This window comes from Rattus norvegicus, chromosome 3 (genome assembly GCF_021556685.1).
Source record: "Rattus norvegicus strain SHRSP/BbbUtx chromosome 3, alternate assembly SHRSP_T2T, whole genome shotgun sequence".
NCBI lineage: Eukaryota > Metazoa > Chordata > Mammalia > Rodentia > Muridae > Rattus > Rattus norvegicus.
Window position 1 is genome coordinate 72,839,790 of NC_141536.1, and position 24,993 is coordinate 72,864,782.

At 36.1% G+C, this 24,993-nt stretch overlaps 2 protein-coding genes across 3 annotated transcripts; both read right to left on the reverse strand.

Annotated features, from left to right (window-relative positions):
• Window positions 1-9,366: 9,366 nt before the first annotated feature.
• On the reverse strand, window positions 9,367-12,472 carry Or5d37 (olfactory receptor family 5 subfamily D member 37). 2 transcript variants are annotated; one of them, XM_087653675.1, is made up of 2 exons: window positions 12,455-12,472; window positions 9,367-10,302 (listed from the first exon to the last, which is right to left on the reverse strand). In XM_087653675.1, exons 1-2 carry the CDS (start codon window positions 12,470-12,472, stop codon window positions 9,367-9,369), a joined length of 954 nt encoding a protein of 317 aa, XP_087509801.1. The 2 variants fall into 2 exon arrangements, with proteins under 2 accessions (XP_087509801.1, NP_001000655.1); NM_001000655.1 differs by lacking the exon at window positions 12,455-12,472 and having other exon boundaries at window positions 9,367-10,347.
• A 7,425-nt stretch (window positions 12,473-19,897) lies between these two features.
• On the reverse strand, window positions 19,898-20,848 carry Or5d20 (olfactory receptor family 5 subfamily D member 20). The gene is given in 1 exon segment (NM_001000335.1): window positions 19,898-20,848. A coding segment is annotated over 1 exon segment (951 nt).
• Window positions 20,849-24,993: the final 4,145 nt, after the last annotated feature.

Consider the following 24,993-nt stretch of genomic DNA (forward strand, 5'->3'; position numbering starts at 1 on the left):
AGAAGCCTGAAGCTACATATTTATACCTATAAATACATAGTATACAAGTTATAAGCTGCAATTAATATTAAAAGACTTAACATTTTAATTAATATATGATTTTAATTTTTTCAAAATAGATTAATATAAAAGACATCATGGTTTTAGTGCAGAATTCTATCAGACCTTCATAGAAGGCCTAATATGAATATTGTCCAAACTGTTCCACAAAATAGAAGAAAAAGTAACACTGTCCTTCTACTAAACCTCAATTATGCCTACAGATAAACAACACAAACACCTCAAAAAGAAAGAGAACTTCAGACCAATTTCCCTTATGAATATTGCTGCAAAAATACTCAATAGAATTCTCACAAACTGAATCCAAGAACTCATCAAAATGATCATCCATTATGATCAAGTAGGCTTCATCCCAAGGATGCAGGGATGGTTCAAAATATGATAATCCAACAATGTGATACATCATACAAACAAACTTAAAGAAAAAAAAACACATGATCATCGCATTAGATGCTGAAAAAGCACTAGACATAATTCAACACCCTTTCTATTAAAAGTTTTGAAGAGATCAAGTATTCAAGGCCCATACCTAAACATAGTAAAACCAATATACAGCAAACCTGTAGCCACCATCAAACTAAATGAAGAAAAACTTGAAGGAATCCCAGTTAAATCAGGGACTAGACACGCTTCCCACTCTCTACCTATCTATTCAGTATAGTACTTGAAGTCCTAGCCATAGCAATCATGCAACAAAAGGAGGTCAAAGGGACACAAATTAGAAAGGAAGAACTCAAACTCTCACCATTTACAGATGATATGTTACTATAATTAAGTGACCCCAAAAGTTCTATTAGATAACTACTAAGTCTGATAAACAACTTCAGCAAAGTGGCTGGATATAATGTTAATTAAAACAAATTAGTAGTCTTCTTCTTCTCAAAGGATAAACAGACTGAGAAAGAAATTAGGGAAATGGCAAATTTCCCAATAGTTAAAAATAACATAAAACACCTCTATGTGACTCTAACCAAACAAGTGAAAGATCTGAACTTCAAGTCTCCGAAGAACAAAATTGAAGAAGATCTCAGAAAATGGAAAGATCTTCCATGCTCATGGATTGGCAGGATTAAGTTTGGAAAAATGGCCATCTTGACAAAAGCAATCTACAGATTCAATGCAATTCCCCATCAAAATTCCAACTCAATTTTTCATAGAATTAGAAAGAAAAATTTCCAAATTCATTTGGAAAAAGAAAAAAAAATCCCAGGATAGGGAAAACTGTCCTCAACAATAACAGAACTTCTGAAGAATCACCATCCCTAGACACAGCTGTATTACAGAGCCATAGAAATAAAATTGTACAGTATTTGTACAGAGACAGTACGGTAGATCAATAGGATAGAATTGAAGAACCAGAAATGAACCCACATGCCTATGGTCACTTAATCTTTGACAAAGGAGAAAAACCACCCAGTGGAAAAAAACAGATATTATTTTCAACAAATGTTGCTGGTTAATCTGGTGGTCAGCATGTAGAAGAATGCAAATCGATCTTTTCTTATTATCCTGTACAAAACTGAAGTCCAAGTAGATCATGGACCTTCACATAAAACCAGATGCACTCATCTAATATTATAAATAGTAGGGAAGAGCCTCAAATAAATGGACACTGGGGAAAATTTCCTTAACAGAGCTCAAATGGTTTATGCTCTAAGATCAAGAATGGACAAATGGGATCTCATAAACATTTAAAGCTTCTTTAAGGTAAAGGATAAGGTCATTAGGATAAAAAAGCAACCAACATATTGGGAAAATAGTTTTTCCAATCCTACATCTGATAGAAGGCTAATATCCAATATATACAAAACCCTTAAGAAGTTAGACTTCAAAGACTCAAATGACCCTATTTTAAAATGTGGTACAGAGCTAAACAAAGAATTCTCAGCTGAGGAATATCAAATGGCTGAGAAGCACCTAAAGAAATGTTAAAAATCGTTGGTCATTGTTGGGGAAATGCAAATCAAAACAATCCTGAGATTCTCCCTCAGACCAGTCAGAATGGCTAAGGTAACAATCTCAGGTGACCACAAATGCTGGTGAGGATGTTGAGAAAGAGAAACACTCCTCCATTGTTGGTAGGATTGCAAGCTGGTACAACCATGATGGGAATCAATCTAGCAGTTCCTCAGAAAATTAGATATTATACTACCTGAAGACTATACTTTACCATTCCCGGGCATATACCCAAAAGATTCTCCAACATAAAACAAGGGCACATGCTCCACTACGTTCATCGAAGCCTTATTTATAATAGCCAGAAGCTGGAAAGTACCCAGATATCCTTCAGCAGAGGGATGTAAATGGAAAATGTGGTATATTTACACTATGGAGTACTACTCAGCTATTAAAACAATGACTCTATGAAATTCACAGGCAAATGGATGGAACTAGAAAATAACCTGAGTGAGATAACCCAGCCACAAAAAAGCACACATAATCTGCCTTCACTGATAAGTGGATATTAGCCTAAAAGCTCAAATTACCCAAGATACAATCCATAGACTACATGAACCTCAAGAAGGAGGACCACCAAAGTGCTGATGTTTCAGTCCTTCTTAGAAGGGAAAACAAAATATTCATAGGAGATAAAATGGAGAAGAAGTTTGGAGCAGAGAATCAAGGAAAGACCATGCAGTGACTACCCTACCTGGGGAACCAGATCATATACATACAACCACCAAACCCAGACAATATTGCTGATGCCAAGATTTGCATACTGACAAGAGCCTGATATAATCGTCCCCTGAAAGCCTCTGCCAGAGCATGACAAATACAGACCTGAATGCTCATAACCAACCACTGAACTGAGAACAGGGTTCTCACTGGAGGAACTAGAAAAAGAATTGAAGGAGCTTAAGGACTTTGCCACCCCAGAAGAACAGTACCAATCAACCAGAGCTACCAGGGTATAAACAACTACCCAAACATTACATATGGACAGACCCATGCCTCCATCTGCAAATGTAGCAGGGTGGCCTTGTTGGACACCAATGGGAGAAGAATCCCCTGATCCTGTGAAGGCTGAACCCCCCAGTATAAGAGAATGTCAGTACGGTAAGGCAGGAAGACGTGGATGGATGGGTGGGGAGCAAGCTCATAAAAGTCGGGGAAGGGAGAGATAAAATAGGGGGTATAAGGATGGAAAAACTGGAAACAGGGGATAACATTTGAAATGTAAATAAAAATTATCCAATTAAAAAATAAAATAGAAGGCAGTATGATAAGCATTTTATTATGTAAAAATTACAATTATAATATCCATATATTTTTGTTTTATTTATAAAATTTCATTTATGAAAATCCTACACATATATAAAATATATCTTGAAAACTTTTATCCCATATTTTATCTTCTCCTTTACAATGTTTTTAAAAGTGGTTTAAAAGAAGTAACAATTTTAGTTATAATGTGCATGTTAAAATTCTATAGAAAAATTAAGCAAGTTGGACTATCATCAGTGGTATGTGGAAGTCCACAAATATGAACAAATTGCAGAATTCCCCTTGAATGAAACACTTGACAACCCACATATATGTTTTTAAGTACTGGCTTTAGGTATATGAAGCAATCACAGCTGACTAGTCATGGGTATATAGGAATGGCTGAATCACAGCAGATTTCTTGACAATCAAAGTCATCTCTTTATTCAATGATGAATTTATTTATTTATTAATATGCTTTTCCTAAAACACATTCTATATCATAAAACTTCCTCTCCCAGAAGACCAAATCCCTTATACTCATTCCTTGTGCTACAACAGAATACCAAATGCAACTTTACTTCCCCACTTCCATTCCTTTTGTGGATCTAACAGACCACCCTCTTTTCACATCCCTCCTTCCACTCTTTGGTGTTTTCCAGTCCATAACTTGGACAGCTACTCCCTGCTCAATCCAAAGCCAGACCTGTTAGAAGGCTGGTTAGTCTACATGAGCACCTTTTTCTACTCCCTCTGTTCCCTCAGGAGACCCAGTCCCTCAGGATAATATATAGCTCTGCAACAACACCAGAAGCAGCTTCCCTCCTCCCTGCCAATGCCTTCAGTGTGTCCCACATGTCATCCTTCCTGACCTCCCTCTCCTCACTTATCACATCTCAGCTTTCATCAACAAGAGATATTTCCCATGAAAACACCAGCTGAACAAACCAGCACAAACAGGCAAAACACAGCCAACACTCTCTGTAAAACTTAAGAGGAAACTGAAACCAAGGAACCAAACACTCACCAAAGAAAGGTGAATCCTGAAATCAGGATATAGACCTATAATCATCCCCAAATCTGATGTATAGATGCAAATGCCAGCATAAGTACACAGTCAAAAACAACCATGGCAGTATGGCTCTACTAGATCCCAGCAGGCCCTGAACATTAGTCCTTAAAATCAACTAAACAAGGATGATAGAGGAAAGAGGAAATAAATAAATTACTTAAAGGAATCAGGAGAGACAGAAATGAACACTTGGGGTAAATTACCTTAAAGAAAGCCTGTATGACATGAACAAACAATTGAAACAAATAAAACAAAACACAACTGTTTTTAAATCAATGAAATATCCTAAGCATATATTCTGCACAAAAATTGGTGCCTTGTCCTATAATCCTCAAAGAACCTTCCCCTGGCAACATATGGGAGCATATACAGGTGCCCTCTGCCAGATAATATGTGGAGAAAGTATCCAAATTAGAGATCTCCATCATGTCCCTTCCTCTAAGCTCAGGCATCCTGCAGAAGAGGGGGATAAAACATTCATTGTAGGAGTCCGAGATAATATAGGCACCATGTGAACACGACCCATTGAATCATCTATTCAGAGCACAAATGTATGTACTCAGAGAGACTAAAACAGCAAGCAGTAGGTCAGCAAGGGTCTGTACCAGGACCTCTGCATAAATATTGAGTCTGTAACATGGTGTCATTGTGGAACTCCAAACTGTATGAGTAGGTAGAACATTGACTCTTTTGCCTGCATGTGTGACCCTTTTCCTCCCATTGGCTTGCAGTATACAGTCTAGGTGTAAGACCTTTTGCCTTTTCTTATTGTATTTAGTTTTGTTGTGTTTAGTTTTGATTTCTTGGAGGCCTGTTCTTTCTTTAAAGGAGATAGCAGGGGAATGGATCTGTAGAAGATGGGAAGTGAATGGAGTGTTGGCAGGAGATAATCTATTGAATAAAAAAAAATCTATTTTTAATTAAAATAAATAAAACAAACTCTTCCTCAAAAAGTACATAGAGAATAGCTGCTTTACAATTCAATATGTACATGTAAAGTAACCAAAAATATAATTTTTTCAAGTTCTTTATTGATTAATTCTTTAGAAGCCTAACTGAAATAAAATGAAGTAGCGCATTGCATTCAACTCAATATACTATAATGAACAAAGATGCATACCTATCAAATGAAGAAAAGTATCATTACAATAGTATTACCAAGAATCATAAAATATGACTCCTTCCTGGCATTGTCTCTTAAGCCATCAATTCTGACCTATATTAACAAAACATATATATTTTTAAATATATTCTATTTTTAGTAATATGACCCTATATCTGTGTGACATGTGTTATACAAATGTGAGTGTAGCTTCACATTTACCAACTAATATAGGTGTCATTGGCCTTTGGTAATAATCCCAAAACAAAGACTTTGATGCAAGGAGGCCATTTGCAAAAATAATTATGAATAAATTTGGACAATTAAGTTGGAAGGACAAGCCATAGCAGGCAACCTACCATGGTGGCACATTTAAAGAAAGATAGTGGTACCAATTACAGAATTTTCCATAAGTCAGAAAATTATGGTACTTATGTACCAACTACAAATGATTACTTCCTGAGAGAGAATTTCTTTTGTTGACAGTAAAGTTATAGAATGCTTAAAGTTGTATATAAAATATGAAAACACATTCTGAAAATATGATATCATCTTTGAAGAAAACAATAATTTTCAAAGAAATGTACAACACTCTTTAAAATAATGAGAGAAATACGTGTGTGTGTGTGTGTATGTGTGTGTGTATATGTGTGTGTGTGTGTATGTGTGTGTGTGTATGGGAGTGTAAATTGTGTGTGTGTACATGTACATATGGGATTATACTCAGTGAGAAGACATTTTTATAGCTATCTTCCTGGTGTTTGGCAATGATTTCTTGTTTCAGAATTTGTCAGTAAAGTATCCACCTGACAGTGGGAGAAATGCACCGCTTACAATGCTTAGCACCATGAATTCAAGATACGAGTGTCATATACAGATGGAAAAAGATTCCATGGAAGTTGCTGGTGTCAATATACAGGATACACAAGTGAATAAAACTTCTTGCAGTCCAAATCTCATATGTGCATGCAGTATACTTTGATCAAAGCTCACCATATTTGCTCTACTCCTATTTCTCCCTAACACTCCCTGCCCCTTTTCCCTTATAGCTCTGTGTATTGTACATATTTTTCTTTCATTTCCAAATTTATTTCATATACAAATAGTAATGCATGCCTTATTCAGGTAAAGCAAAAGATGGCAGAATGCTCCTAATCAACAAGATTTCTGATTATAAGAACCACCATATGTTTCCAAGACTGAAATCCATCCCCTGTCCAGCTTTCAGCTTTCCTAGAGTACATACCTTGAGAGACACAGCAATCAAGTGTGCCAAACTTGAAATAGGTCTTGAAATATTGAAAGCATTGTTATCTTTATTTACATTTTTCATGTAATACATTTGGGATGTTGTAAAATGGTTAGGATGAACTTTAACTGAGAATATCTACATGATCTTTTTCAGAGTCTTGATATTATTGTCAATAAAATGTATGTTTTGAAGGTCTGAGTTCAGGCATAGAAGATGCACCTAACTCTCAAGAGACTGGAGGGCCCAGGAAGTATAGAGGTCTGGTAGGATGGGAACCTTCTTGTAGAGACTGGAGGTGGGGAGCGAGTTATGGGATATAGAACAGTTGAGGGAGTGGACAGTGAAGGGAATTAAATCTGGAGTGTAAAAATAAATAAGTAAATTTAAAAATTGAAGAGATTTATTCTTATTATATCCTTAAATATGTCACAAATTTTTAGCTCTGTTTTATACATTAGCTTTGCACCAATCTTGTAAACAATAAATTACTAGGAAAACAAGGAACTTGTAAGTAATATCAGAACTTTACTTTTGAAAAAAAATGGTCACAGAGTTTTCTATAGTTAATTAAACAAAGAACTTAGGGCATTACTAATCAGGATCTTGTGAAAAAGAAAACCCTAAGAGTTTATATTCCACAGTGTTTTATTAGTTATGGTTATGCTTTTTTTGAGACTGTAATATAGTAACCACATCATCCCTTAATAGTTAGTTGTAACTCAGATTTCATTGTTTTCTTTCTTAACTGCTGATTGTCTTTGGTTTCCTATTTCTTATCACTCCCTGGTATTTCCTGCCTATTATTTCATGATTTCATGTTTTGCTCATTGTGAAATCAGCAAACAAAGGTGAAAAGGATATTTGAATATTTCTGTCCTTATTCTACTATCTTCAGGACTCATTTTGCTAGATATGAGATTATATTCCAATTACACTTCATATGTATTTTCAGTTGTATTTATTATTAAATTATTAAATGTCAGGAGTTAATTTACATTTAACATTTCACTCTAAACTCTGAATTATGTAATATAACAATAAGAACACCATTTCAACTTTTCAATTGGTCATAGGAACAATGGCAATGAAGTTTAACACATGAAATATGTTATCAATAGCTTGACTAAGTATGACCCCGTTATGACAATACATTTTGTTTACATTTTGTCTACATTTATTTTTAGATTATTCTATAGATTTGGGGCTTAGGTTTTAAATTTCTCCTGAGTTAGGGTAACAGATGAAGCATAACATAAATTATGATAAAAGTTGAACTTAGATTGCTTTATTATGACTCTGCTTTAATCAGATGAGTAGCCCAATGTCTTTATGTGCATATGTTCGAAGATTCAAATTTAATAGTTCAGGAGCCTAGACTTGAAATCCCCATAATTCAGTAAAATTACAGGTGCAAACAGATAGCCTATAGTATATAACTAGTGAATTTATAGTAAATAACAAACAATTGTTAAAAATCCTTTATATATATAAATATATATTATATAATATATATTATACATATTATATATATTTGTATATATACAAAATATATAAATGTATATAATATATTGTCCCGCGCGACCTTGCCAGCAAGAAAACACGCGGGGACATACGAATCCTTGCTCCAGCTAAACGTTTTATTGAATCTTAAGGAGAGGCCCCGTGTGCCGGCATGGCTTGGCTTATATACACCCCAGCACAGCGCATCCACACCTGATTGGTTGCTTACCCATGATCTCATTAGGCACGCCCCGGAGTGGGCAAAGACCTGGCACGAAGGCACTCTTGCACATGCGCAAACAGTTAACTTCCTGAAAGGAAGTCGGCTGGCACAGCAGAGGCCAGCGCCATCTTGTAATGGCGAAAGCTATCCTGGCCTTCCATGTGGGGCACAGTGGAAACCAGCGCCATCTTGTGGTGGTGAATATTATTGCAGCCCTCTACAATATCTAATATATATAAATATATATTATAAAATCTCCAACAACTGCATCAAATATCAAATGCATTTATTACATCAATAACAATAAGTTTGTTGTTATATTGATGAATTATGGGAGAACCTAAGTAAACTAATTTCATATACCTGATTTCCACAAAGGAAATGAAACTAAAGTTATCTCAGCCAGGGTTTACATAAATAACAATAAATAACCACTGAATGACTATACTATCACAAAGGACACACGGGAATTTAGACTATACTTTGAGTCCTATGTTGGTTTTTAACAGCAAAGAAACTGTTTAATTTATAAAGCTAGAATAAATTCAATTAAATTATACTATACATTATGAAGTAATATGTAAATATTGCATATTTTATTGGTTGTTTTTATATTAGTATAATCCATTTGGAATTAAATGTAATGATTTTTTTAGATATTTCATGTTTCTGTCTGAACATTAAAGTACTACTACATATTAGCAAAGCAAATTAGTAGTTATAAAACATACTTTTTGAAAAAATTAAAATTCCACAGTAATATACTGAATTCTGAACATATAACAATTATTCTCTACTCTTTACAGTTAATTATTAAGGCATAACTAAATTTAATTTTTGTAAGTACACATAAATTAACTCCTCAATAAATATCACTCATTATTGGTAGAAATAGCTGCAAATTTGCTGCAAAATATATAAAGTATATTTATGAAAGTAATTAAAAATGCTTGTTATATTGAATGAAAAATACATTTCAGGTAGACTAACTTTCTGACAGTCTCTTTAACATCTGTATTTCTGAGGCTGTAGATGAGGGGATTCAGCATAGGGATGACCATGCTGTGGAATACAGTGGCGACTTTTACAAGAAACAATGAGCTTTTGGATTTGAGCACACAATACAGTAGAAGAACGATCCCATGACAGACACCAATAGCTGTAAGATGTGAGGCACAGGTGGATAATGCTTTTTGGAAGGCCCCCTTTGTGGGAATTTTGATGATAGTGACACCTATGAAAACATAGGAGGTGATGATGATCAGGAGGCAACAAGCCTCATTAAACATAGAAATGACTAGACATGCTGTTTGGCTGAAGGAGATATCTGAGCAGGATACAGAAAGGAGGGCAGAGTACTCACAGCAAAAGTGATTGATGACATTAGGTCCACAGTAAGAGAGCTGCAAAAGAATGTATGTGAGAGTTGAGGAAAATATTCCAGCCCATATGTAAGTAACTACTACCAGGATTGAGCAGAGCTCCTGAGACATGGCAGCAGTGTAAAGCAGAGGATTACAAACAGCCACTAGCCTGTCATAGGCCATCACTGCCAACATGAACATCTCTGTAATCACAAATGTACACCCAAGAAAGTATTGCACCATGCACCCTTCAAAGGAGATTGATTTGTCTTCCACAAGCAAGAGGTCTAACAGCTTTGGTGCAATTACAGATGTGTAGCAAAAATCAACAAAGGATAAGTGGCTGAGAAAAAAGTACATAGGAGTGTGGAGTTTGGGATTTATTCTGATGACAAAAATCATACCAAGATTTTCCAACACAGTAACTGTGTACATGATCAAGAATACCAGGAACAGGGGCAATTGGAGGTTTGGAAATTCTGAAAAAGCCAACAAAATAAAAGAAGACACCATGCTTTGATTTCCCTCATTCCACCATTGGCTTCTGGTAGAAGGAACCACAGAATTCATCCTAAGCAGTGGTCTGCAGCATAAGAACAGGTATGACGGAACAAAGGCACACCTCCAAGAGGAGCCACTGGAATGCCATGTATCAAATGTGTATTATTTTCTCTCTGCCATACTTATGTTTTATCTCAATCAAGTTCCACTTTCTATTTGAACATGCCTTGTGTTTTTTCACGGAGTTGCTCATGCCTCTTATCTGTAAATAAAAAAATATGATCATTATAAATAAAATGAATTACCTACGAATAGCAAAATTTCCTGAAAGATGCAATAATAGCACATATATCTTAGAGGTAAAAGAATGGTCATGAAATTGGACTTAAGGCTCATTGAATAATAGTAAATTCATGTCTAGTATTATAAATTTATCTTCCTATCTATGGCTGGTGGGGCCATGAATCCTAGAAGAGAATCTAATAATACCAATTCACCGCACCAGTATAATTTCTAGTTGCATTCTCTATACTTATCTCTATTCCCACAGAATAGTTCTCACCCTCACTAAAGACACTTTTTTTTGCAGCATATGCAGATCATTAAAGAAAACCAAAACTGGTGAAAACGCAGAAGTAACTGACTGTGGGATGTCCAGTCTTCAATCCATTCTCAATGGAGCTCCTATATCTAAGTTTAAGACAGTGGTTCACAACTTCCCTAATGTTGTTACCTTTTAATACGCAATACACTCTCTCAAGCTGTGGTGGCCCTAACCATAAAATTATTTCATTGTTACTTCATAACTGTAACTTCGCTATGCTTATGAATCAGTGTAAATATCTAGTATGCAAAATCCCTGATATATGACCCACAGAGGGGGTCACAACCCACATGTTGAGAACCACTGATAAAGAAACAAGACAAAATGAGGTGGGTGGAAAATTTAAGAGCCAGAAGAGCCAGACCATATGTCTGCTCTGAGGAAGAGTCTTTTATATGTGAAGAAGGAGCTGCAAACATGAAATATCAACAAGGTCTGAAGTATGACAACACCAGTTGACATGCCACCTTACATGGGACAATTCTCAGAAGGCTTTACTCCTAGAGGAAGAGTCACTGACAATTAAAAGTTGCAGATAAAAGAAAGCATCAGTCTTCTCCAGGGACATACCCCCTGATAGGTTAGCCAATCCCAAGAGGTTAATCTTAAATAAGTTTGAGCAATACTAAATGATCTCAGCAGACTAAATCCATAAACTTGTATACACTTATATCTAATAATTATAATTAATAAATATGAGATCATAGATTTGCAAGAGTGGTAGGCACACAGAAGGAATTTAGGGCAATGGATGGGTCAGGGAGAATGATTCATATATGAAATTATCAATAATAAATACAATTATAATGATATGTATTACAACTATGTGATTATTCTGAAAATTGCGTTTTATAATTATAAATAAGTTTCATCTTAATTCCAATGATATATGAAAAAAGAGATAAAATGGAATGAGGGATATCTTCCTTACAAAATTATAAAACATTAATTGTAAGAAATGTGGTTCAGCAGTATCTACCTATAGAGGTCTTAACAGTATTTCTATAATAATAATTTTGCTTGTTCATAATTGTGAAGGTGATAAGAATTCTATATTTATAACATGTGTCACTGAGAAGAAAATCACAATAATCTGTATGAATATTTTTTTTAGATTTTCAAGGAATACATGATAATCTATGAACAGCTTTTCTTCTATTTATATATTTTTGTATTTAAAGTCTTTAGTCAAATAACCTAAACATTCTCAATGGTGTCCTTACCAGAGAGTCATTTGTAAAGCTATAAATTTTATCTAAGCATGGATTAATAAAATACAGTTTGGAGTTACCTTGAACATTTCATCATTATCTTGTTTGAAATGGTATGCTTGCCTATTTTATACATCCATCCCATTTGCTTGTACACATACATCTTAATAAACAATATTATTATACATATATCTTAATAAGCAATATTATTATATTTCTAGATAATTTGTATCTAAATAAAAACCCTATAAATTATATATTACTGCAATGCTCACCCTGAGAAATTGAGGCAAGATGATTACCATGAGTTTGGGGCAAGCTTGACCTATAAGTTATAGTTTAGCCTTAGCTTAGGATAAACCATGAGACTATATGCCATGAAAAATATATACAGCAAACAATATTGTCTTTATGTAGAGGAACAAAATAATATAAAATCCTTTAAACAAATAAGCATTGAACATTAGAAGTGAATCTGGAGGCTTGAGAATTGCAGTATCCCATATATAAATATTGGAAAGTGTAACTATGTACAAACTGAGTTTAAACAAGCACCATAATGCAGAGGGTATGGTAGATTCTAAGACAACTTGCCACTCCTACGGTTGAAGAGACATTAAGAGTTATGTTCGAGACCCCATATGAACAACAATGCCAACCAACCAGAGCTTCCAGGGACTAAGCCACTACTCAAAGACTATACATGGACTGACCCTGTGAATGGCCCAGTAAGAGCACCAGTGGAAGGGGAAGCCCTTGGTCCTGCCAAGACTGAACCCCGAGTGAACGTAATTGTTGGGGGGAGGATGGTAATGGGGGGAGGATGGGGAGGGGAACAAGCATAAAGAGGGGGAGGGGGATGTTTGCCCGGAAACCGGGAAAGGGAATAACATTCGAAATGTAAATAAGAAATACTCAAGTTAATAAAAAAAAGAGTTATTGTTGCTACAGCTTCTATTTCTGTGACTACTAACCCTGACAAAGAAAGACCTTCTTTGTAAATAAATTGTTAACTCATTGAGCTTCAGCAGAACAGAGTATACTATTACTATTGCATTTGTAATCCAATGAGTATGGCCATTTGATTCAGAACTTGCGGTTCATATAAAACTAAAATTGAGGTAGAATTTTTAAAGCTGTTAGAACAAACATAATAGCCTGAGTAGAGAGAAAATGGCTATAGGCATAATGATTTTTTACACTGCAAAGATTATCCATGTGTTATTCAAATGCTGATTTTTCTCCCCTCATGTCTCTACTCTCATACATTGGATTTTAATGTTTACACCAAGAATATCCTGTCTCAAGTTTGTGTATAAAATTCTTATCATTTATTCTCTGCTTTGTAAACAAATGCTGATCACCCAAACGGCTGGGCAGAATAGAGAAGAGGCTTGATGTCAGCCAGTAGGAGGAAGGAAAGAGGAGAGCAAGGGAGATTCAGATCAGGTAGAAGGATTTGAAGACATGAGGAATGGTCCAGAAAGAAATCATGAAACATAACTGAAGTCTGAAAATCCAGATCAATAATAATATGCAAGTGTCGAAGGATTGGGCTGGGAGGTAACCAGATTAACATAGAAAGTAAAAACAAATTATTTAATTGCTCAGCTATTGAGTTGCAGTTTTAAATAACTCTTGGTTTATCTCTGTGACTATTGGGAACTAATGCAAGGTAAAGAATTACCACTATCATATTAATTCACTATTTATACATATATTAAAAATCCACACAGGAACCTCAGAGACCTGTTTTGGTAGTAGACTAAGGGTAACCTCTACATTTTAATTAATATATTAATAATTTTAATACAATCAAGATTGTAACTTATTCTTTTTAGGTCTCTCTGATTATGTTGACAGTTAAGTTTACTGTAGCTCAACAGCTAGAGAACAAGCAACTAGCTACTTACTGCATGGCAATCCAACACCATGTTAGCTCTTTGGTCAGTTCATTAGCTAGTTAAGACTATCACATCTCTTTTTAAAATGACAATTATGTTTGCCTTGATAGGATGTTCGAGTTTATTAATTAGAAGATATAAAAGTTGCAAGATGCAAAAACTTAGCTGATTATATGAAAGTATTTTTTTTTCCGGAGCTGAGGACAGAAACCAGGGCCTTGCGCTTGCTAGGCATGCGCTCTAACACTGAGCTAAATCCCCAACCCAGGAAAGTATTTTAAGCTACATAAAAAGAACAAAATCCTTCAGATTTCTTCCCCTTGCATTGCTACTGTCATATTTGGACTTCAAAAGTTCCACATTCTGACATTAATCAATGGAGTTCCAATAAATTATTAGCCTAACTCTGATAAAATAATCTACTATACCAATCAACTGCCATGATCACAAAATCAAATTTTCCTAGGTTGTCATTTAACTACAGACATAAATATCAAAATTTATGCTAATTTAATGCAATCAACTGTCTTAGTCACAAGCTCAAGATTTTATGTTTCCTTGGATTGTCTTTTAGCTACAGACTTAAAGATGTTTCTCATTATGCCAAATTTATACATATTCAGTCTTCTGGATAGAGGGAAAAACCCCTCTTGCCCCTTCTGCCCCTCAAAAGTGTTTTATCTTCTCTGAGCTCACATTAAAGAATGATTATGCTGTTAAATTTATGTCTTTTGTAAACTGGTATAATACATTTAAAGAAAATATAATTACATGGTATATTGTGGAAAAACTATAAAACAGAGCTAATGATTTAGATAGACTGTAAGAATAGAGCTATAAAATATCAATGAATTAGAGTCAGATAAAATTTCAGAGTGATTTTAACTGCACATAAGAAACATGAATTTGGAAATCTTAAAAGTATTTAAGGAGACCTGCTCCTGATTTTGGCCCTGTTAAGCCATGTCAGTTAAACTTATGGATTGACTTCAAAATAGTATTTCAGCCCAGGACCCAGGCTAACTCCAGTTAGCTTACGTATTTTTTCCCTGCATGTAAAATGAGTAATCTGAAGACATTTTCATCATGAAGAAACGTACAAAGCTTTCCCCTCCTTCGTTTGCATTATCAAAGCTAGTTAACGGATATACCATTTTCTTTTTCCAGCTTTCTGACACATATTCATCTCAGCTGCAGGTGATCAAAAAGACTGCCTAGAGCAAACTGAGAACTATTCAAGAGGCATTCCATTTTACTCCTTCTCCACAACAATGAAATAACTATCCATCTGCAGTTAACTTTGCTACTTGCTCCTGTCCTGGTTAACTTTTTGAGAATGTTAAGTTAGCATGAGACTCTCAACTTATAATATTACCAAGGTGACATTTATAAAACTCTTCTCTCTGGGTCCGCTCAGTACTTTATGCCATTGTTCATCTGTTGCCAGTCTTTCTGATTGTACACAAACCCAGACAGACATCCTTATAGGCTTACTTTTCAGGATTTATTTATTCAATATAATTAAATATAATTTTCTTCATTATTGCATCATCAGTTAAGAAATTCATCCTGCAAAAGTATTTAATCTCTGGTCCTCCCTGAGTGATATGCACTCATTTGCCTTGATGAACAAGGAATAAACAGTTTGGACAAGCAAGGACTGTCTCTCATAAAAAAAATTCACCATTCTTGAGTTCTTTGTATATTTTGGATATCTGTTGTAGGATTGATAAAGATTTGGTTTCCCAATCTGTTGGTTGCTGTTTTGTCCTAACCACAGTGTCCTTTGCCTTACAGAAGCTTTGCAGTTTTATGAGATCCCATTTGTCGATTCTTGATCTTAGAGCGTAAGCCATTGGTGTTTTGTTCAGGAAATTTTTTCCACTGTCCATGTGTTCCAGATGCTTCCCTAGTTTTTCTTCTATTAGTTTGAGTGTATCTGGTTTGATGTGGAGGTCCTTGATCCACTTGGACTTAAGCTTTGTACAGGGTGATAAGCATGGATCGATCTGCATTCTTCTACATGTTGACCTCCAGTTGAACCAGCACCATTTGCTGAAAATGCTATCTTTTTTCCATTGGATGGTTTTGGCTCCTTTGTCAAAAATCACCAATAACCCTATTAAAAATGGGGTTCAGAGCTAAACAAAGAATTCACAGCTGAGGAATGCCGAATGGCTGAGAAACACCTAAAGAAATGTTCAACATCTTTAGTCATAAGGGAAATGCAAATCAAAACAACCCTGAGATTTCACCTCACACCAGTGAGAATGGCTAAGACCAAAAACTCAGGTGACAGCAGATGCTGGCGAGGATGCAGAGAAAGAGGAACACTCCTCCATTGTTAGTGGGGTTGCAGACTGCTACAGCCATTCTGGAAATCAGTCTGGAGGTTCCTCAGAAAATTGGACATTGAACTGCCTGAGGATCCAGCTATACCTCTCTTGGGCATATACCCAAAAGATGCCCCAACATATAAAAAAGACACGTGCTCCACTATGTTCATCGCAGCCTTATTTATAATAGCCAGAAGCTGGAAAGAACCCAGATGCCCTTCAACAGAGGAATGGATACAGAAAATGTGGTACATCTACACAATGGAATATTACTCAGCTATCAAAAACAATGACTTTATGAAATCCGTAGGCAAATGGTTGGAACTGAAAAATATCATCCTGAGTGAGGTAACCCAATCACAGAAAAACACACATGGTATGCACTCATTGATAAGTGGCTATTAGCCCAAATGCTTGAATTACCCTAGATGCCTAGAACAAATGAAACTCAAGATGGATGATCAAAATGTGAATGCTTCACTCCTTCTTTAAAAGGGGAACAAGAATACCCTTGGCAGGGAAGAGAGAGGCAAAGATTAAAACAGAGACTGAAGAAACACCCATTGAGAGTCTGCCCCAAATGTGGCCCATGCATATACAGCCATCCAATTAGACAAGATGGATGAAGCAAAGAAGTGCAGGCCGACAGGAGCCGGATGTAGATCTCTCCTGAGAGACACAACCAGAATACAGCAAACACAGAGGCGTATGCCAGCAGCAAACCACTGAACTGAGAATAGGACCCCCGTTGAAGGAATCAGAGGAAGAACTGGAAGAGCTTGAAGGGTCTCGAGACCCCATATGTACAACAATGCCAAGCAACCAGAGCTTCCAGGGACTAAGCCACTACCTAAAGACGATACATGGACTGACCCTGGACTCTGACCTCATAGGTAGCAATGAATATCCTAGTAAGAGCACCAGCGGAAGGGGAAGCCCTGGGTCCTGCTAAGAATGAACCCCCAGTGAACTAGATTGTTGGGGGGAGGGCGGCAAGGGGGGGAGGATGGGGAGGGGAACACCCATAAAGAAGGGGAAGGGGAGAGGTTAGGGGCATGTTTGCCCGGAAACCGGGAAAGGGAATAACACTCGAACTGTAAATAAGAAATACTCAAGTTAATAAAAAAAATTCACCATGGGGGAAAGCCTTTGTCATACAGAGACACCACCTAATTTTCTACAAAAAGCCCCTCTGCCTTCTGGAACTCAGCCCCTGAGCTAACCCAGAGTTCCTTCATTCCTGACTCCATGAACTTCCCAGCAATGATGGGACACACAGGAGTTTGGGAACCTGAATAACTCAGTCTCAGATTGCATTGTTTGTCACTGGAGCTGGGACCCTCACCTTAAACTATGTTATGCTACTCCTGCCTCCTGATGGTGGAAAGGATGGGATGTGTCTTAGTATCCGGTGTTTCATCTGTCCAAGGTGTGGTGTTCACACACCCGGCAGTGAGACAGAATGCGAAACCATAGGCTATCATACTCATGATGACCTTTTCAAGATCCGTCCATATGCATGTAAAATGAATGATATCTTTGTATTTTATAGCAGAATACTATTCCATTGCATAAATGTACCACATTTTATTTATCTATTCCTTAGTTGAAGAACATCTAAGTTACTTCCAGTTTCTTGGTATTATAATAAAGCTGTTATGAACATAGCTGAACAAATGTCTTTACGGTATGATAAAGTTTCTTTTGAGTATATGGCCAGGAGTGGTATATCTAGTTCTTGAGGTAGAACATTCCCAGTCTTACAAGAAACTGCCAAGTTGATTTCCAAAGTGGTTATACAATAATGAGAAGTGAATAGAAAGAGGAAACTGTACAGAAGAGGTTGTGAGGAGGCACATGGAAATGGTGACCAGTTGAGTGCTGCGTATAAAAATGGAATTCAGTGGGAGGCATCTCTGGGACTAGTTGGATTTCTGGGATAGGGAAGAGAATCTAGCAGAGATTTCTATCACACGGGAATATAGAGACTGAAGTGGCCACTTCCTATAGCCAGCTAGGACTTTCAGTGGGAGTAGAGGGACATCAATATTCCTACAAAAATTTCAATGCAAAATTTGTCCTGCCTACAAGATGTACAGGAATAAAAAGGGACTGAAGAAATAGCCAACCAATGACTCTGCCAACATGAGACCCGTATAACTGGAGAGTGCTGACCCATCACACTATTAAAGATATTCTGCTATACTTGCTTGCAGACAGGAACCTAGCATGTCTCTTGGGGAGCTTTCTAGCAACAGATGGAAACAGATATAGACACCCATAACCAAACATCAGGCAGACCTTGGAGAGTCTTGTGAAAGTGTGTAGAATAGAATTGAATATGCTGGAATGTCAAGGACACCACAAGAAAACCTACAGAGTCAACTAACATGGTCTGACATGGGCAAAGGGGGCTCACAGAGACTGAAACGCCAACCAACAAGCATACAAGAACTGGGCCTAGCTTCCTCCCATTTGTAAAAGGTGTGCTGCTTGCTCTGTGAGTCCTCTATCAATAGAAGAGGTTGCTATCCTGACTCTGTTGAAAACCATCGGAACCCCTTCCTCTACCTGGATTAACAGGGTTTGCCTCAGTGGATGAGAAAGTACTTATTCATGCTGGGACTAGATGTCATAGGGTTAGGTGGTACCAAAGGGGGGACTTTCCTTTCCCTAAGGGGAAATATTTGTTAAGGTGAGTCTGAGGTGTAAAAGCATGGAGGAATGTGATTGGGATGTAATATGAATGAAAAAATAAATGATGAAAAGAAAAATAGTCAACATGGGTATAGCTTGGTCATTTTATGTCTTTCCTAAGAAAAAGGAGTCATGGGTCTTGATCTTTAATTCTTATAGATAATCATTGCAGAACAAAATATCATTTGTACTTTCAATATTCTTGAGAAAAAAGTCACAATTCTTTTTGATGTTTCTATCAATCATATATATGCTATATGCAAACACTATTGTAAACAATTAGAATATATTCTTGATATTGGCATTGTTTTAGTACATTTTAGTTTTCTTAGTATATCATGTTGACATTCAAAAGTTAGTGCTATGCTTAGAAACTAATATTTTCAATGCATCCTTGCGGTTTAAATCAAAGCAGTATTTTATAATGTAAAACAATATTTGATATGAAATACAATATTAAGATAGAATTATAACCATAATTTATTCATGCTACTCATTCAAACATACTTCTGTGGATTCTGTCTATATAATATAGGAACAATTATCATTATTTACTTAACTTATTGATCAAAAGTCAAAATAAAGCATAAGTAAAAAGTATTAAGTATGTAATTTCCCTTTATAAATCATATTTCTACACTATTCAGAAGGGACATTTAAAAATATTTTATATAGGAAATTCACATGTATCAAAGCTGAGTACATTGTATTAGTGAAAGGAAATGTTATTAACAAAGTGAAAAGCAGTGTATATTCAAGTCTCTCTCTATATATACATATATATGACTAATAATTTTAGTTATGATCAAACTATAATCAACTTTTTGATATAAATATGTATGTATAAAAATATAGTATATGCTTAAATTATGTTGTATGAGCTTGAAGTTTTAAGCGCATGAGTCTGCTGATTGTCCCCTTCACATCTTTATTCCTAAGGCTGTAGATGAGGGGGTTAAGCATGGGGATCATGACAGTGAAAAGCACAGTTGCCACTTTGACCACAAGCCATGAGTTTTTGGAATTAGGTACACAGTAGAGAAGGAGTATGATCCCATGGAAGATGCTGATGGCAGTCAGGTGAGAGGAGCATGTAGAGAAAGCTTTTTGGAGTCCACCCTTAGAAGGCATCTTGATGATTGTGACAACTATGAAGGCATAAGAGGCCAGGATGATGAGCAAGCTGCAAGTCTCATTGAATATAGAAATGATTAAGCATATCACTTGGCTGAAGGTGGGGTCGGAACAGGACAAAGAAAGAATGGCAGAGTACTCACAACCAAAGTGGTTGATTATGTTTGGGCCACAGTAAGATAGTTGCAAAAGAGAGTATGTAATAGTCATGGAACAGAGTATACCCCACATATATGTTCCAGCTACAAGGAAAGCACACAGCTTAGGAGACATTGAAACTGTGTAGAGTAAGGGGTTACATACAGCCACAAACCTGTCATAGGCCATCACTGCTAACATGAACATCTCCGTAATCACAAATGCACAAATAAAAAAAAATTGTGTCATGCAACCTTTGAAAGAGATTGTCTTGTTCTCCACAATCAAGATTTCTAGCAGTTTAGGTGTAAATACAGTGGAATAACAAATATCCAAAAACGAAAGATGGCTGAGAAAAAAATACATTGGTGTGTGGAGCTTGGGATTGATCTTTCTGGCCACGATTATGCCCATGTTACCGAATAAAGTAACTGCATAGATCATAAAAAAGAGGAGAAAAAGAGGTGCATGTAGATGTGGATATTCTGAAAAACCTAAAAGGATGAACATGGTCACAGTACTCTCATTTCCCAAATCAAGCATCATGATACTTCACTGAAAAAAATTAGAATAAAAGAGAGCATAATTTAAATCAGCAAAGTGGAAGAGTGTGATTTGGTAGATATCTTAGCTTAGGCCTATTGAAAACAAGACGTTGTCCATTCTCATTCATGAAAATTCTCCTTCAATTGGACTCTTCCTTGCATCAAGTTCTTATTGGTATTATTTTCATTGATTTTGATTTTCAGTCATGTGGGCTCCTCTTTTCAATGTACAATTTATACAGTAGCACCTGATAAAATTATAATTACAAATTATATATACATATGTGAAAGTATATATGTATATTAGTATATATATGTATATGTATATATAAAACAGAATTTTTCATATTAATGTACTGTGTTGTATTTAACTATCCTACAAACATTATACTGTTACCTACTTTTTAAATCACATATATTTTATAATTTTAAGTGGCCCTTGAAGAGCACTGATAGTATTGTTATTGGACTCAGATTTTCACCTTCTGAAAGGTTAAAAAGCTCAAGAGTCTCAGCAGCCAAAAACGATTTCATGAAGATGGAATTAAAGACATTATAAATGATCTACCTCCAGTAGATAGGCAGGGTATCAAGTGGAAGGATGGGGTTGCCATCCCACAGTCAAAAACTCTGACAAGAATATTTGCTGTCTAAAAGAACTACAGGAAAAAAAAATGGAGAAGAGACTGAGGGAGAGGAAGTCCAGTAACTAGCCCAAATTGGGTCCATTTCAAGGAGAGGCTCCAAGGCTTAACACTAATATTGATGTTATGGAGTGCTTGCAGACAGGAACCTAGCATGGCTGTCCAACACACAGCTGACTCAAGACAGGTGCAGATACTTATACCTAATCAATGGACTGAAGACCCCAATGGAATGGTACCCCTGTGGTTGAGTTAGGGAAAGGCTGCAAGAAGTTGTGAAGGAGGGCAACCCCATAGAAAGACAAGCAGTCTCAACTAACCTGAACCCATAATATCTTTCAAACACAGAGCCACCAAACAGGCAGCATACACTAGCTGGTAGGAGGGTTCCGACACATAGAGAACAGAGGACTTCCTAGTATGGCGTCAGTGAGAGAAGATGGACCTAACTTTTTTTAATTTTATTTTTCTTGGATATTTTATATATTTATATTTCAAATACCATTTCCCCTTCTCCCATATCTCCTCTCCTCTTCCCCTGCTCCTATGAGGATGTTCCCATTCCCACCAGTGGAGGAGTGTTCCTATTTCTCCACATCCTTGCCAGCATCTGCTGTTACCTGAGTTTTTGATCTTAGCCATTCTGACCGGTGTGAGGTGGAATCTCTCAGGGTTGTTTTGATTTGCATTCCTGGAAGACTGAGGATGTTGAACATTTCTTTAGGTGCTTCTCTGGGAAAGACTTGAGACCCCAGGGAGTGGGGAGGCCTGGCAAGTTAGAATGGAGTACAGAAGTGTGCAGACCTCTACTTAGAGATGTGGGAGAAGGAATAGGATAAGAAACTGTTGGAAGGCAGATTAAAGATAATTTAATGAAACAAAGATTCAAAATGGCTTTCTTTAGCTTTCATGTCCATCTGTGGTACATATCTCATCACACAGGAATTAATATTAATAACCATCAATTAGTAAAGATTAAAATAGGAAAAGCCTGGGAAGGAACAGATATGCTTTCATATTAAATAAAAACAATTTCTTTTTTTTTTGTGTCTTTAAAAAAATTTAAAACATATACCTGATTTGTTCATGAGAACTATTATTTTAGTTATTTGTTAGGAGTATAAGTATTAAGAAATTTACATGATTATACCTGAGGCCTTGGTCAGAGATTGTAGGTAGAAATTATATAAATGTTTGAGTATCATGAAAGGCAGGGAAAACTCAATGGTTCCTTTTAACTACATCATGTTGTAACTTACATGATGTATGGAATTAACTTCAGGCAGGTAGTGTGATTAGTATCTACCTAATGTTACAATAGAGGTTGCACACAATTTTTGTGGGTGAGAACTGTGTTGACTCTCCTGTACAATTAATTCAGAAATGTCATATTTTCTTTGTACATCAGTGAAATCAATTTAAAGTGTCTTTACCTTGTTGTGAAAAATAATTCCTAGTATGGTCATATCATAATGTCATAAACATTGAGTGATCTTCCCAACCTAAACCAAGGAGATATTAAAAGTTGATGAAGTATGAAATGAAAGGAGTTTATGATAAATGTAAAATACATTTCAGTCGTCATTGACAATATTTCTCATGTATCTTTTAAGTTTTATTTTTATTTAATTCTGAACTTATCATGTTTATATCCTCTTTTTTTCTCATCAATCCTCCATCTCATGTTATGTTTTTATATTATAGATTTCCTCACTTATAGGGAACTTACTACAGTTGTTGTCATTAAAATAAGCTGTATGTTACTTGATATCATAATTAATTCAATAACTAAACGTTGAAATACTAGTGTAGAACATCTCAAGTACAATTAGTCATTAGAGATTATCAGAAGATGTATGACAATATATATGGCAAAGTATTTCTGAACAATGAGCCAATTTGGAGACATGTTTCATGTCAATTCTTCATCAAGATAAAATAAAAAATCTGAACAATCAAAAAATGAAATTTGATTAGAAATAAATGATCAGTCATCAAGGAAAGCTCAGGAGGAGGTTCCTCTACTGAGTTCTTCCAAACAGTTAAAGAATGAAATAATTTCTCCATTCAAATCTTCAATGACAAGCTTTATATAACTGAACATAAATTTAACACACAGCATGAGCAGGGGAACTTATAATAGTCACAGTAATATTGAGTGAGATAGTCAGCTCGAGGCAAATTCCATGACTTTGAAATATACTGCAAAATTCTAATTATCAATGTCAGAAGGACACTGCATAAAACAAGCCAAGATATGGAACAAGTTAAGTAACATAAAAATAAACCCCAATGTTGATAGTAAATGACTGATATCAAATTACTGGGAACATGAATGGAATAAGGTCCATTTTGTCAAAAAATGGTGCTAGGAAAAATATATGTTCACATGTTCAATAATAGAATTAAGACTCTGTCATATCAACTATAAAATCAATCTAATCATACTAAATAACTAAGCATAACATAAAATACAATAAAATTTTACATACAACATCATGATTGAAGATATATTTCAGGACATTATAATGGGGAAGGAATCTCAATCCTTCAAAAACACAAAGATAAAACAAAGAAATATACTCAAATAAAAGCCTTATTACAAGAAAGAATAAAAGTAGTTGAAAGGAAGAATTACAGAGTGAGTGAAAGTGCAGTATAGAATGTAAACTATTGTGTATAATACATAAGGGACTTCAAAAAAACAAAAACTAATCATGGGAGGTAGGAAGAGGGAGGAACCTGGGAGGAAGGGGGGGCAAGAAAAAAGGGGGTCAGGATCAGGTGTGGGAGGAAATGGGGAAGTGCAGAGGGTCAGGAAATTGAGGTTCGTAGAGGTGTGGGATGGGGAACCAAGAGTCGCAACTAGAAAGTCACAGATTAGAGCACAGCAAGAGGTTCCCAGGACCAAACAGTGATGACTGTAGCCAAAATACACAACAAAAGGGAAGATAGAACCTGTAAATACTATATCCAGTTGTTAGATGTGACCCCTGTTTGAGGAATAGGGACACTCACCCATCTCAAACATATTAGACTAGAATTGCTACTGTCTAAAGGAAATGCAGAGACAAAAAATGGAGCAGAGATGGTCAACCAGAGACTGCCCTATCTGGAACTCCATCCCATTTGCAGACACCAAATTCAGACATTATTGCTGATGCCAGGAAGCACTTGCTGACTGTAGCTTAATATAGCTATGCCCCAGAGGCTCTGGTAGAGTGTGACCAATACAGATGCAAATGCAGACTTCAAACTAAGCACTGAGATCCCCAACAAAGGGGTTAGGGGAAGGACTGAATGAGCTGAAGGGGTTTTCAAATCTACAGGAGGACAAACACTATCAACCAACCAGAACCCTCAGAGCTCCCAGGGACTAAAGCACCAACCAAATGGTACACATGTAGGGACCCATGGCTCCAGTGTTATATGTAGAAGAGGACTGCCTTATGTGGCATCAGTGGGAAGGGAGGCCCTTGGTCCTGTGAAGGCTCAATGCACC